Here is a 15,626-nt window from a genome sequence, read left to right on the forward strand (position 1 = left end):
AGGTCAATAGGCAGTAACGGTCACCTCTCTTGTCAGCAGGACGAGGTGCACCAGGAGGGTGAGTGAGTCCCAACAGGTCCGACTTCTGCAAGTTTGCAATGCGAGACCTCCAGCTCACCTCCTGCGTGCATGCGCACACACACACAAAGACAGAAAGAGGAAATTACAAAAATTCAAAACACAATTATTCTCTGAAAGTAAAAGTATAATGAAAATATGATTATAATTGTTAAGTAAAAAAAAAGATCTGGATAATAAATCTGACTTAACACGTACTGAGAAACAGATCTCATGTCAACAAATGCAACCTCTCTCACCGCTTCCTCTCCCTTTTTCTGCTTCGCTTCTTTTTCCTCTTCCTCCTTAGTCCTCTCTTTTCCCTTGTTTTCGGTCTTTATTGTCTTCTCTGCTTCCTGGAGGTCGGTAAGTGTCACACCCTGGAAGTTAGACAAAAAAAACAACCATTTCATACAACATCTGTGAACTGAACCACACTTGAGTGTGATTAGAGAAAAAAAAACTGGAGTAATTTAATGAAGACTTTGTCCTGATTGGGCCAAAGATCACAAGTTTAACAGAAAGCTAACCTGAGTAGAGCGTCTGGACTGACGTGCGTGTCTGGAGCGAGCTTTCCTCTGAGCTTCAGCCTCTTCATCACGTACTGGGGTCAGATATGATCTACACACAAACAAATATAGGCTGCACTTTACCCTTGGGCAGTCTTATAAATGTCCATAAACACAAATACATTGTCTCTATTAAACTCACCTTCGCCTTTGCTTTATCTCTTGCTCGCCTGTTGTTGTGGTTGCTGTAATAGAGACAGGTTCCTTCTTTTCGGACTCTTCCTGTGCTAACCTGCATGATGGAAAGAATGTGCTGATAAACAACATGTAAAAAGGTGGAAGGAATTAAGGTACATGTTCTACCGCCATATTTGAAGAAGGTAAACATAGGATGTAAAAGTGGCCACACAAAATCTTTTCAGATAAAGCACAAATGTCCAATCAATGGCCCGTTTCCTTTATTTAAAACAGCCTTTTAGAAATGAAAGTTGGACCACTATTAAAAAGTACAAAAAACAATGTTAAATGCAGCTTCTCATATCCCTTTCTTCCTAAAACATGTTGATTTTACATGCCTATGTTAGGACTGTTCATTTTCACACCTACATTCATGTTACCGAGCTGTTGGCTACATGTGGTAACACTGAAGACATGAATTACTGAAAGCAGAAGATTTCAGAGGGATTTGTGTCTGTTCAATTTGTCTGGAATCTGGTGCTGTATTAAGGAATATAGTATTAAGTAATATAATGTCTTATAATGAGATATTATAAAATGAAGTATGACTCTTTCAGGTTGCGCTGAACAAGAATAGAAGGTAAAACAAGGCGGTCTGCTCAACCTGTCCATTTTTGTGTGCCAACTGTGCAAAATATTTTATTATAAACCATTTAGGTATATAGGCCTGAGTATAAAACACTTTACAGAGGGTCACTTTATATAGGAGTGACATATGAAAGTTGTTCCTATGTAGTGTGAATGGAAACGATGCAAGAATGTGACAGGAGTTTTCAATAGAAGACTTCTTGACCATTTTCTCCAACAATGCTGAAAAGTGATTACTGACATCCGACTACTGGCAGACACATTTGCAATGTGCTTCAAATCTCCACACCTGACTTCACAAAAACACATCTAATAAATGTAATGTGTTCAAACTTATTAAAAACCATGTGAGTTAAACATCAGAATAAAAACACTGTCAGAGGTAGCAAAATGTAGGTGCATTTCATTACAACAAGACCCGTTATGCCAATCTCAATCTCAGATAGACTGGGGAGAATTATACTGTGGCATCCCTCCAAACGGGGAGCATCCAGAAGATGGGGGAAAAAAATAAATACATGTAGCTTGTAACTCACTGCCGAATTTAAAGCCTTTATGCCTATTTTATTCATTCATTTTCTACCGCTTATCTGAACTTCTCGGCTCACGAGGAGCCTGTGCCTATTTTAGATGCGTTTTATTTGCTTTGTTGAAACAGCGGTCAGAAAGCCCACTCTCTGTGATGCCATGGTGTAACCTTTGTAGTTTTTATACACTGAGTACTCCTTGTGTAAATGAACACAAACACACCTCTGAGCCACTATATTGTTGAGGCGACTGAGTCCAGATGTTCCCTGTGTGGTGGCAGAGGTCACTGAAGGGTCATCAAGTTTCCTTCCATAAGATGAGCTGGAGTCAGAGGTACAGTTAATGGTTAATCATATGCATGCTTATTGTGCGTGTGTGTTACTAACCTGCGAGGTAAAGGCGGGTTCTGTGCTGCTGGCTCACTGCTTGACTGGCTGTTCAGTCTTCGGGTGTATGAAGAGCTTCTGCTCAACCAGCTGCACACAATTCAAATCACAAGGCTTGTACATAAAGAATAAAAGCATGATGTAATTCCTGTTTCTTATACACACAGACCTGCTGGGGTTTTCTGAGGTGCTACTGCTGTTGCTGTCTCCAACACTGAACAGGCGTCTGGACGGAGTAGGCTGCACTCGGGCTAACCTGGGCTCCTGCAAACAGGGAGCAGAGAACGTGTGTTTATGTTGGTGGTAGAATGAATTCCCTCTGGATGAAACAGCCGAGTCGCTGACTGTCTTGGAGACTGAACATTCACCTCCTTGCATTACTTAAGCACCAAACATGACTTCATTAACAAAACACTTTATTTGTACATGTACAATTAAGTACACTGGTAAAATCAGTAAAAATGCTTACAAAATGTATACTTTGATCTTTCCAATTAGTCTCACTTGATACTCTTAATGTCAGTGCCTGTACTTTTTCTATTACTGAAGAACATTAACAATTTTGATTTGTTTAGTATACATGAATAAGTGCCCGAACAGCAGGGGCAGCCAGCATGGGGTGCTTGACAAAACAGATAAAGAAACAAGACAATGAAGAAGTATAGGATGTGTCTATGATGTATAGGATGTATATGGATGAAGGTTTGTGCATGGTGTTACCTTGATGTCAGTGTCTGAGCTGAGTCTGGGACTGGAGGCAGAGCGAGACATGCCCATGCTTGAGGTGTTTTCGGTGCCCTGTGGGTTTTCTGTGGGTGCATCAGATACACCTGAGGTTCCCAGTGTTACTGAACTGCCTGCTTTGCGCAGAGACGTCCTCCATGAACCAGGAGCTTCACTCACTGCAGGCCGTGTTGGCTCAGACTACACACACACACACACACACACACACACACACACACACAAAACACTGCTATTAAGAGTACAATTCATAAAACAATTATAATTGTGTCAGTGCGATTAAATCCGTACTTCAGAGTTGATACCACAAATCATAGCATATCTTCCCTGAAAGTATGTGACCCTGTTTTAAGATGTGTAGCATAGTAACAGTATACACCACGTGTAACAGCATAAAAGGAAAAGTGAGCACATTGAAATTTCTATTTGTCTTAACATTACCTTTAATACATCTCCTTTACTGTCTATTTAAATCCAATAACTATTATAAACTAGGAAATTTTAAAATGTAAAAGTATACTGATTTTTTAAAGATCCAAACTGCCATGTTCTGACTGTATCCTCATCCTCACATGCATTTCGGATCATTATGTGCTGCTGTGCTGTTTCTGCAGGTTTACTATACAAAGATTTTATAATGCACCTTTTTAACCTGGTTTGTTGTGCCGCTGTTCGTGGTTGTGGTTGTTATTGGAGCAGCACTGTTGCGCTTGTTGTTCAAGTTGTTGATCAACTCCCTGGTTTTTGCCTTTTCTGAAATAGAACAAATACCAAATGTTAGCAGCATGAGTAACACCAAACCTGTGTTTTGATACATATGTATTTTTACAGTATCAGATCTTCTGCCTGGAATATATACTTTTGTTTATTTTCTAGTTGCTTTCATTTGGTTTCATATTGCACAAATTAATTCAACTAGAAAGAAAAATTATTTTCTGAAAGAAACGGTGGGGTCATTTATTTTCAGAACAGGCGGTATTTCAGAGTTGCAGTGGATCTGGAATCTCTGCCTAGAAAAAGACTTAGATAGGAGAATTCATCACGAGTTGGATGCCAGTCCATTGTGCAGAGAACCATACAAACAGTACAGGCGGTAACACTGGAAAAAGTACAGAACTGGGAGAACAGACGTTAACATTGGGAAAGAGCAGGGTGGTTAAATCAGCCAAGGGTGGTTACTTCCATTATGTGCAATGACAGTATATACTTATGAGAGTCAGGAGAAGTCATGGGACATGCAATACTCAGTGTTCACCTGATTCAGCATCGCTCTCTGATTCGCTCTCCTCCTCTGAGCTGGAGCTACTGGAGGCTTTGGACGGTGCACCTGGACGGTTTGGCTCCTCCTCCTCTTCCTCTGTGGGTGGAGTCTGGAGGGCAGGCGGAGGGTGCTTCTCTCTCTCGTGCAATGTGATCTTCTCCTTGCTGCTCATACGAGAGATGGACGTCCTGCAGGGGCGGGCCAATACAGCCAGCCGAGTACCAGTGACATGCAAACCAGCCAATTGGTGAGAGCAACAAAACAGGTGAAGCGAATGAGTGTGCAGGCAGTTTGGCTGCGGTGTGAAAGGTATTGGTGTCCCAATTTCTGATTCTCTGCCTTGCGTTAACCAGAACAATGGTCAATTTTCTTAGAACATACATATTTTAGATTGGAGTTCCAATACCTTCAGGAATATGTGCTTAAATTTACTCAGACAGAAAATTCTCACATAAAAATGCAAGTATACGCAAATGAAACCATAAGAACATCAGGCTTCATTGTGCATTTTACACTCACAGAAGGTTTCCTTTACTAATATACTAGTTATACTCATCCCTCCAAAAACAACACTAAATTCTTGTCTGTGTTTAAATTTTACACATGCAATTCAAGTTCTGTGTCCTTTTGTGAGGCAAGAGCTGGTGGGTGAAATAACATGCAGACCGCATCTGAATCACACTCTGTGTGTGTGGGTGTGTTACCTGCGAGGACGGGCTGGTGCCATAGTGATGGGTGGACTGGTTTCAATAACAGGCATTTTAATCTTCTGTTTCTCTGTACGCATCTGATGGGATACACATGACATTGACACAGGATAAAACAACAATAAGAAAACCTTCTGAAATCCTGTGTCTCCTTAAAACTCAAATAATCTAACAAAAAACAGACTTTCACTGAGATGTCTTTATGTAATTAACTGCCAAACATAGAAAAAGGTAATGTAATAAACACAGTCTGACATGCTATTGTGTGAGATCCATATATGGCTTCTGGCTTAAGGAGTACTGCAATAGCTCACTGTTCTCTGTGTGTGTGTGTGTGTGTGTGTGTGTGTGTGTGTGTGTGTGTGTGTGTGTGTGTGTGTGTGTGTGTGTGTGTGTGTGTGTGTTAGCAATGGCAAATTGCTGGCTTTCAGAGTACGTTCCAGCACAGATAACCTTTTCTTGAAAGAGTGAAAGTTGTCTTTGAACATAAACCAGAGAGACAGGTGATAAGATAGCACTTCTCATGTGGAACATACCACAACACACACAGACACACACTTACTGCATTTTGCTTCTTTTGTAGCTCCTCTAACTTGTCCACAAGATTTTCATCAGAAACATCAAAAGCAGTTTGACCCTATGGAACAAAAATGTACCTTGATATCAAAAACAGAAGAGAAAATAAAGGTTTCTGATGAGTTCTGATGCACTAACCACATTATTGACAGCATTCATGTCACACATATGATCCACAAGTAGACTGCATGCCTCCTCCTGCCCCCAGTGAGCAGCAGCATGTAGAGCTGTCCAGCCATCACAGTCCCTACCGTTCACATCCAACTTACACTTCAGTAACACCCTGAAACACACACATGCACACACAGGGGATATTGTTTTACTAAAGCATATAAAAACAGTGCTGTGTGAGCCGTCACAGCCTGCACTCACTTGAGCACTTCGATGTAGCCTTTAGCTGCAGCTACGTGCAGAGACGTGGCCTTAGTGTTGGGATGAGGCAACAGAGAGCCACTTCCTGCCAAAACAGCCATGACATCCTGCATCATCACTCTCTCCTCCTCTCTCCTTGCCTGGTCCACGTCCACACCTGACAGACACACATGCTGAAGCTTAGAGTTTTTTGTGTATAATATAGATTTTTAGACCATTTGCTTTACAGAAAAATGGCTCAAGCCTGAGCCTTGCACATGTTTTGTTTTCACATTTATAGGCATAAGGGAATAAACTAAAGCCAGCCTTACAGGCTTCATGAGACGATATTGACACCAATAAAATATTGCCACAGCCATTACAACACACGGCATACTTCATAATGGTTATAGAGGTGAGTGTGATACTCAGCACAGTACAGTACAATGGTTAATCTCACAGCACTGGAAACCAGTGGGTCAGTACAGTGGTGTTTAACAGTTTGTGATCTCTTTACTATTTTCTATATTGTAGATCTGCATACATATAACCTAGCCATGGGGGTCACAGTCCAGTGACTTCTGTGCCGGTCCCAAGCCCGGATAAATAGAGAGGGTTGCGTCAGGAAGGGCATCCGGTGTAAAACATTGCCAAATTTAACCATGCGAATCGTCAGTACGAATTTCATACCGGATCGGTCGAGGCCCGGGTTAACAACGACCGCCATTGGCGCCGTTGACCAACAGGGCGCCGGTGGAAATTGGGCTACTGTTGGTCAAAGAAGTAGAGGAGGGAGGAGAGAGACAGAGAGGAAGAAGAGGAAAGGTAAGAGTGTAGGACTGAGAATAAGAACTCTGAATGTTGGTACGATGACAGGCAAAGGTAGAGAGCTGGCTGATATGATGGAGAGAAGGAAGGTGGATATATTGTGTGTACAGGAGACCAAGTGGAAGGGTAGCAAGGCTTGTAGTGTAGGAGCAGGATTCAAGCCGTTTTATTATGGTGTGGATATGAAGAGAAATGGGGTAGGTGTGGAGTTGGAAGGAGGTAGGAAGGAGGAGTTTGTGAGGAATGTTCTGGAGGTGAAGAGAGTGTCAGACAGGGTGATGAGTCTGAAGTTAGAGATTGAAGGGGTGATGTTGAATGTTGTTAGTGGTTATGCCCCACAGGTAGGTTGTGAGTTAGAGGAGAAAGAGAGATTCTGGTGTGAATCAGAGAAGTATGTTAGAGTGGTGCAGGACATGTACTGTATGAGAGGAGCAGGACAGTGGTAAGGTGTGCTGTAGATCAGACAGAGGAGTTCAAAGTGGAGATGGGACTGCATCAGGGATCGGCTCTGAGCCCCTTCCTGTTTGCTCTAGTGATGGACCAGTTGTTAGAGGAGGTCAGACAGGAGTCTCCTTGGACGATGATGCTTGCAGATGACATTGTGATGTGTAGTGAGAACAGGGAGCAGGTGGAGGAAAACCTGGAGAGGTATAGGTTTGCGCTGGAGAGAAGAGGAATGAAGGTCAGTCGTAGTAAGACTGAGTACATCTGTGTAAATGAAAGGGAGGGAAGTGGAACAGTAAGGGTACAGGGTGAAGAGAGAAGTAAAGAAGCGAGTGCAGGCATGTTGGAGTGGGTGGAGAAAGGTGTCAGGAGTGCTGTGTGATAGGAAAATATCAGCAAGAATCAAGGGGAAGGTGTACAGGACAGTGGTGACTCCGGCCATGCTGTATGGTTTAGAGACAGTGTCACTGAAGAAGAGACAGGAGTCAGAGCTAGAGGTAGCCGAGCTGAAGATGTTGAGGTTCTCTTTGGGAGTGACAAGATTGGACAGGATTAGGAACAAGTATATCAGAGGGACAGCTCATGTTGGACGTTTGGAAGACAAAGTTAGGGAGGCCAGATTAAGATGGTTTGGACATGTTCAGAGGAGGGAGAGTGAGTATATTGGTAGGAGAATGTTGGACATGGAGCTGCCAGGCAGGAGGCAAAGAGGAAGGCCTAAGAGGAGGTGTATGGATGTAATTAATGAGGATATGAAGCTAGAGGGTGCAAGTGTTGAGGATGCAGAAGATAGGGATAGGTGGAGAGAGATGATTCGCTGTGGCGACCCCTGAAGGGAAAAGCCGAAAGAAGAAGAAGATCTGCATATGAATCAACCAAAAAAATATTATACTTGGTTATTTATTTACTGAGCAAAATTATAAGTTTATTTGATTATTTTGTTTAAATCAATAGGATGTAAACAATCCTGTTTATTTAATGTACAGAAATCAATCAAAGTCTTATCTTCACAACATGTTTGTGGAAAAGTATTATTACAAGACCAAACAAATGTACAAATAAAGTTTTTCTGAGGTCCTCTGATAGAGAGTTTTACTCCATCATTGAACTCTATTCTGACAGATTGTATACAAATGGTAGGAAATTCAAACCCATTGATAACCTCCCCAGCAAAGGTCACTCCATAAGCAAGAGGTATAGCAGTTCCCAAGGTCACAAAGGAACTCAGAGTAGCTTGAAAGCAAATAAAGACCTCTCACACTGGCTAACATTGTCCATGTGTGCATGGCAGGGTTACACGTAGAAAGTCACAGCTTTGTTTATGTAAAAAAAAATTTGTCTGTCTATTAAATCCTATACCATTCATGAAACATGGTAGGATCATGGATTGGGTCTGTTTTGCTGTATCATGTAGATCAGGACTGTCAAATCTATCCACAAACTGAATAATCAAGAGAAAGTGGGTCATGCAGCAAGACAACGACCTTACACACAAGTTATTCTAAAATAGAATAGAACTAAAATAAATGGTTAAAGGAAAGTGGTAGCTCAATGGTTAAGGTGTTGGACTACTAATCAGAAGGTTGTGAGTTTGAATCTCTGGGCCACCAAGCTGCTACTCCTGGCATGACTTTAATCTATGAGAAATGTTGTGTAAGGACCTGAGGCAAGCAGTTCATGTGAGCAAACCCAACATCCTTTAGTTGAAGCTGTTTCTCCAAGTTGATGCGTAGGATTGATGAACAGTTACTGGAGATAATTAGTTGCACTTATCACACCAGATATTTAAGATCACACCAGATACTGAAGGTAAAAGTTCACATTCTTTTTTGCTACCCACAGATGTAATACTGGATCATTTACCTAAATAAATAAATGACCAAGCATAAAATTTTTCCTCATTTTTTTGAGTTACGTCCTCTGAACTGAGTCCTCTGACTTTCCTTTTTGGACTTTTGGTGATGTTTTAGGCCACATTTAGGCCACATAAAAAAATCTAAAGGGTTTGCAGACTTCTTATCCTTTCTTCTGATTAGCTTTTCCAGTCCCAAACGTTGTGCTCTGCGTGTGTATTAATACCTCAGGGGCTGCTGGCTAATGTGGAAGAAAATTAAATCTTATAATGAATAATAAACAAGCAAAAAAGTTAATTTGTCTCACATGTATTTTGCACTGCGCTATTCAAGACGATATCATCATGCCTATAAAATGGGTATACAATAGTATGACAACTGATAACTGCAAGAACCAGCAAAAGTGATGCTCTACAGTAAAAGCCATAATGCAGAGACCACAGATCTTTGACCTTTGTATATACTGTATGTATTCATTGTAAAACATTTCCCCCCTCACACAATTTATTCATTCGCTGCTTTTTATCTGCTCCTATCCGCTCACCCTGTTTTTTGATCTCTGCCTTTAGCAGCCTTTCCATGGCTTCCTCTGTGGCCACATCCAAAGGAAGTTCCCCCTCGCTGTTCACTGCTCCCACCTGTGCGCCATGCTCGATCAGGTACCTGCAACACACAAGCATGCACACACACGCAAGCACAACATTAGAAGGTTTCCTTCTTAATACTATTTTCATTTGATGAATATCTTACATGATAAAAGCGGTAGAAAATGAATGAATGAATGAATGAATTGATAGTATGAACTAACTAAAAAGTGTGAAATGGAAATGGATCACAATCTACAATCTTCTTAACCCAGCTTCACCCAGGAGGATGATGTTCCCAACAAACAGTTATTCATGCAGGCTATGAAGGGTATATCATTATTCCGTCCTTACATATCACTGATACTTAATTTAAAAGTTTTGGGTAATGCACTGCATTTTAAAAAGAAGTGCTGGTTTAGCATAAGATAGTGAGCTATTGAAACACATAACAAATTCAGATACGTTTATGCCACAAAACAGTATTACTGTATGGATTTTAATCATCTCAAATGAAATGTTTTTTAGTTTTTTGTACTAGAGGTACAAGTCATTTCCCAGTCAATGGCATACTGCTAGCTTTAGCAAAAGATGCTGATTTTTTTTAAAAATACTGAAAAAAAGAAAAAGAATTGCCTGGTGGCCCCATTATCCCATTCCTCAGTACAGAACAGCTTCAGCGCTCAGATTTTCCTGAGTGTCCTCACATGAACTGCTTGCTTCCTACTCCTAAAACATTTCTTTTGAATTAAGGTCAGAACGTTGACTTAAGATTTATTTCATGGACAGATGTCCTGCCATTTTAAATTAGAATTCACTGGTATAATTCTGAATTTGTTGTTCCATCAATGATGGCAGCAATACAGGCCCAAAGCATGAGATAACCACCACCATGTTTCACAGAAGGCATAATGGTCTTATGCTGGAATTCAGTATTTCCTTTTTCCAAATATAATGCTTCTCATTTTAAAACAAAAAAATTTTTTTGGTGTCATTCCTCCACAAATTATTTTTCCAGTTGTCCTCTGGCTTGTCCACATGATCTTTAGCAAACTTCATGGGCAGCAATGTTCTTTTTGGAGAGTACTGGCTTTCTCCTTGCAACACAGAGGATGTTTAGTGTTCACCTTTAGTTGCTGATTTCTTTCTGACCCAACAGTCTATTACAAATCTTGCTTTTGGAGTGATCTTAGTTGGTTGACCTCTTCTGGGGAGGGTTTGGCCCACTGTGAATTTGGGTTTGACACCCCTGGTCTAGAGGATAGCCAGTTGATAAAACGCATGTCCGCAAAATTTTGAATGTTGTTTTGCACTCTTATTTATTATTATATGTTATTTAAATTTTATATTTATTGTTAAATAAATAATTGTTAAATGTAGTACAGAGTCTGTGGTCTATCTCACAAAGAAGTGTTGCCCCGCCGCCGAACCCTAACGCCTTTACTAACAAATATTCTGCGGGAGACCCTGAATATATTTACGTAAATATATATATATATATATATATATATACACACACACACACACACACACACACACACACACACACACACACACACACACACACACACACACACACTCACCGGCCACTTTATTAGGTACACCATACTAGTACCGGGTTGGACCCCTTTTGCCTTCAGAACTGCCTTAATCCTTCATGGCATAGATTCAACAAGGTACTGGAAACATTCCTCAGATATTTTGGTCCATATTAATATGATCGCATCACGCAGTTGCTGCAGATTTGTCGGCTGCACATCCATGATGCGAATCTCCCATTCCATCACATCCCAAAGTTGCTCTATTGGACTGAGATCTGGTGAATGTGGAGGCCATTTGAGTACAGTGAACTCATTGTCATGTTCAAGAAACCAGTCTGAGATGATTCACGCTTTTTGACATGGCGCGTTATCCTGCTGGACACTGTGGTCATAAAGGGATGGACATGGTCAGCAACAATACTCAGGTAGGCTGTGGCGTTGACACGATGCTCAATTGGTACTAATGGGCCCAAAGTGTGCCAAGAAAATATCCTCTACACCATTACACCACCACCACCAGCCTGAACTGTTGATACAAGGTAGGATGGATCCATGCTTTCATGTTGTTGAAGCCAAATTCTGACCCTACCATCCGAATGTAGCAGCAGAAATCGAGACTCATCAAACCAGGCAACATTTTTCCAATCTTCTATTGTCCAATTTTGGTGAGCCTGTGCGAATTGTAGCCTCAGTTTCCTGTTCTTAGCTGTCAGGAGTGGCACCCAGTGTGGTCTTCTGCTGCTGTAGCCCATCCGCCTCAAGGTTCGACGTGTTGTGCATTCATGCCTCTTTTCCACCGGAAAGAACCGGGTGCTGGTTCAGAGCTAGCGCTGGTTCAAAGTTGGTTCCAGTGTGACGTCACTGTATACGTGTCACGTGTCCCAGCAACGTTAGCGCAGCAGCGGCAAACACAAACACAACAACAATGTTGCTTTACTGTTAATGCTCATGGCTTTGTGAACCGACATTGGCATCCAAACGCGGCGAATAAAACGTGTACGTGCAGCTCCATGTAATCTGTATAAATGAAGGTTGTAATCGATAAAGTACATAACATTATTTTATCGTGAACACAGAAAAAAGTTAGCCTTAGCATGTAGCTACCTACTAGCATGTGTGCTGATAATGTATCATATTGCGGTAAAGTAAAAGTGTATTAAACATTGGTATACTTAAGGTGCATTATCAAATGCGCTAACTGTAGCCCCGCCCACAGCCCCGGACACAAGCGGTTCTTAAGTCTAGACCAGCAACGTTTTGGTGCTACTTAAGAACCACTTTTTCTGGTTCGGAGCCGGTGCTTTGGCTGTCGAAACAGAAAGAACTGGTTCTAAATTAGGCTCTGGCTCCAAACCAGCACTCGAACTGCCTCGGTGGAAAAGGGGCATCAGAGTTGCTCTTCTGCATACCTCGGTTGTAACGAGTGGTTATTTGAGTTACTGTTGCCTTTCTATCAGCTCAAACCAATCTGGCTCTTCTCCTCTGACCTCTGGCATCAACAAGGCATTTGCGCCCACAGAATTGCTGCTCACTGGATATTTTCTCTTTTTCGGACTATTCTCTGTAAACCCTAGAGGTGGTTCTGCGTGAAAATCCCAGTAGATCAGCAGTTTCTGAAACACTCAGACCAGCCCGCCTGGCACCAACAACCATGCCATGTTCAAAGTGACTTAAATCACCTTTCTTCCCCATTCTGATGCTCGGTTTGAACTGCAGCAGATCGTCTTGACCATGTCTACATGCCAAAATGCATTGATTTGATTGGCTGATTAGAAATCTGTGTTAACGAGCAGTTGGAAAGTTGTACCTAATAAAGTGGCCGGTGAGTGTGTGTGTGCATGTTATATATATAACATGCACACACGCACACACAGGCACACACACACGCACAGATACACTGACTTAGCAATCTGGATGAAGCCACAGGAAGCAGCTGCATGGAGGGGTGTCCAGCCCTCATTGTCCCCTCGGTTCACATCACTACCATTCTCCACAAGAAACTGCACCATCTCAGCATTCTCATCAATGCAGGCCTGGAGAAACAAAGACACAGAGTGTGGCTTTAGATACAAGACCATTTAGATACATTTTAGATTTATATACAGACAAAAACATATATATATTTAAAAGCCACAAGTGTTGGAGGTCTTGTTATTTTTGCTGAGGACATTTTTTGCCCAGTTCAGACATGCATGTGTATATAACTCACATCCTATTTATTATCACTCAGGTTTGAGGATGTATGTTAATTACAGTAAAACCACTTCAATAGAAAGCAGAGCACCAACTACTGCCAAAAAAACAACAACAGCTGAATCATTTATTTGTGCCAAAGAACGATATAATACATGACCAGATCAAATGTCCCAGTGTCAGTGATGTGAGCTTACATTGACTTCTCATAAGGCACATTTGTTGTTGCTGTTTGCTTTAGCAGAGTTGCTGTTAGACTTCCACAAAACTCTTTTGGGTGCTTTCTTAGTGGTTAAACAGGTTCATCAAGTTTCCGAGTAGTTGCCTTTGCTAGTTTTGCAAACACCCGTCATTAGGTTAAGGAACTGCCTTCTCTATTCTTGGTTAGTTCATGAGTCAGGAAGAACACTAGCAGAGGAGGTCTGGAGTAGAGTAAAGTATGGTTCTTAAAACTTGGAAGCTTTCTCAAAACCAATGTCAAAATGTGTTACTCTTTCAGTCCTAACAGTCAAAATATCACACATCCATAACCTAAAGCAACATGGTTTCTGAACCTCTGTAAGTTGGAGGTGGACAGGTTAATTCGCCTAGTTAAAGCGTATGAGATGACATTTATTAGAAGTCATTTCAGTTGTGCTATGTTAGTTTCTTTTGGGAACACAAGTAAACTGCATGCAATCCTTTGGCAGAAAGTGGGGGAGGCTACACCAACATTTGGCATAGCAGCATAAACATAGCAGTATAAATGATGTTCAGCCTCAATCTCATTATAGTGCTTAAAGAAAATGTACTGAGTTTACTGAGAGCTCTCAACAACACAGATAGTAGTATTAACATCAGTTTACCACTGGGTAGCTGTGAAGGGATTTGATATCAAATGATTTCAAGCATGAATTTTGCACAACACTGCACTCCTAATGTATATTACACATACACTGTGTTTAAATCCAATCTGTGACATGTCAGAGGCATTGTAGTACTGTATAGTGGTTAGAATATTTAACATCTACATGGTGTATATGCTGTTTGTACGTGGTAGATATATGGTGTAGCATGTACACCATGCTCGGGTGTTTGATTCCTGACCAATGTACTGTATGCACAAAGTTTGCTTGCTTCCCTGTGATTTGGGGGTTTCCTTTGAGTACTCTGGTGTCCTCCCATGTGCCCAGAGTACCCTGGGATAGACTCCCGGTACTCTGCACACTTGTGTAGGATAGGTAGCTCAGAAAATAAATGGAGGTATATGTATGGATGGATTTGATGCATCTTAGGTTTCAATTTTACTTGATTAAAACTTTCAACAACAATTAAACTTTCACATATCCCTCTTTTATAATGAATATGTAGATTGTCCATTCTGATCTAATGTACAAAGTTAGAATAAAAAAAATTAAACATGGTTAAATAAACCCTAGCTCTCCTATGCTATTATTTAATTCTGCACATGCCTGAGCAAAATGACCAGCCCAGCTCCAAAATTAAATAAACAGACCAACTAGACCAAAATTGGATAATGGAATGCACCAAAACTGTTGACCAGGTACAAAGCCACCAGCAACCTAAAATGCTGACACAAGGCAGGTTTGGTCCAGAGATTCATACTGTTGATACCAATTTGTAAACCTACCATCAACCTGGAAGCAGAAACCAGGTTACATTATATCAGATGTTTAGCTGTTTTTTCCAGTCTGTACAGTTTCTGTAATGTGCCTGTGCCCACTGCAGCCCGAGACCCTTGCTCTCGGCTGACTGGAGAAACTGCACCGTGGCTGAGATACTGCACCTGTCAAGTTGACACTAGGGGATAGTGGTGTCAAGTTGACACACTCACTGTGGTGAGCCGAAAAGCATCTTCACGTTAGGGCTGGGTAATATGGCTGAAGACTGTATCACGATATCAGTGTTTCATATCGGTCGATATTGATAATTATTGATATTTTTTAATGACCCATTTAAAATAAGGACCAGGAGAAAATTATAGTACATTTAAACATTTATATTTTAAACTTAACCTATCTCTGATCATAATCCCCTCAGTTATTAAGACAAATGTCAACAACCATGGAAAACTCAAATAATTAAAATGTAAACATAAGTCTAAAGTCACAATGTACACTTAACAATTATCTCTTAACATTTAAGGTGCAAAATGAAAGAAAATGTAAGAAATGCTTAATAAAGTGTAATAAAATAGTGCAGTGTTAAATATAAACAAAGAGAAAGCTGAGAATGTAGTGCA

The 15,626-nt window shown here is 41.0% G+C and overlaps 1 protein-coding gene across 4 annotated transcripts in view; it reads right to left on the bottom strand.

Moving 5' to 3' along the window:
• zmp:0000001167 (protein phosphatase 1 regulatory subunit 12A) overlaps positions 1 to 15,626 on the bottom strand; it is a 30,787-nt gene that overhangs the window by 3,677 nt on the left and 11,484 nt on the right. For 2 of the 4 annotated variants that reach the window (XM_047820036.1, XM_047820035.1), the window contains exons 2-17: positions 13,094 to 13,224; positions 9,611 to 9,729; positions 5,963 to 6,119; positions 5,729 to 5,873; positions 5,577 to 5,651; positions 5,012 to 5,094; positions 4,302 to 4,495; positions 3,690 to 3,799; positions 3,026 to 3,229; positions 2,475 to 2,569; positions 2,306 to 2,395; positions 2,142 to 2,240; positions 769 to 858; positions 588 to 678; positions 318 to 437; positions 25 to 121 (exon numbers count right to left, since the gene is read on the bottom strand). In XM_047820036.1, coding sequence (XP_047675992.1) covers positions 25 to 121; positions 318 to 437; positions 588 to 678; positions 769 to 858; positions 2,142 to 2,240; positions 2,306 to 2,395; positions 2,475 to 2,569; positions 3,026 to 3,229; positions 3,690 to 3,799; positions 4,302 to 4,495; positions 5,012 to 5,094; positions 5,577 to 5,651; positions 5,729 to 5,873; positions 5,963 to 6,119; positions 9,611 to 9,729; positions 13,094 to 13,224 — 1,900 coding nt within the window. The remainder of the gene's footprint in view (positions 1 to 24; positions 122 to 317; positions 438 to 587; positions 679 to 768; positions 859 to 2,141; positions 2,241 to 2,305; positions 2,396 to 2,474; positions 2,570 to 3,025; positions 3,230 to 3,689; positions 3,800 to 4,301; positions 4,496 to 5,011; positions 5,095 to 5,576; positions 5,652 to 5,728; positions 5,874 to 5,962; positions 6,120 to 9,610; positions 9,730 to 13,093; positions 13,225 to 15,626) is intronic. The other 2 variants (XM_047820038.1, XM_047820037.1) reach the window with 2 other exon arrangements.

The sequence above is a fragment of the Tachysurus fulvidraco genome, chromosome 10 (genome assembly GCF_022655615.1).
Source record: "Tachysurus fulvidraco isolate hzauxx_2018 chromosome 10, HZAU_PFXX_2.0, whole genome shotgun sequence".
Lineage (NCBI taxonomy): Eukaryota > Metazoa > Chordata > Actinopteri > Siluriformes > Bagridae > Tachysurus > Tachysurus fulvidraco.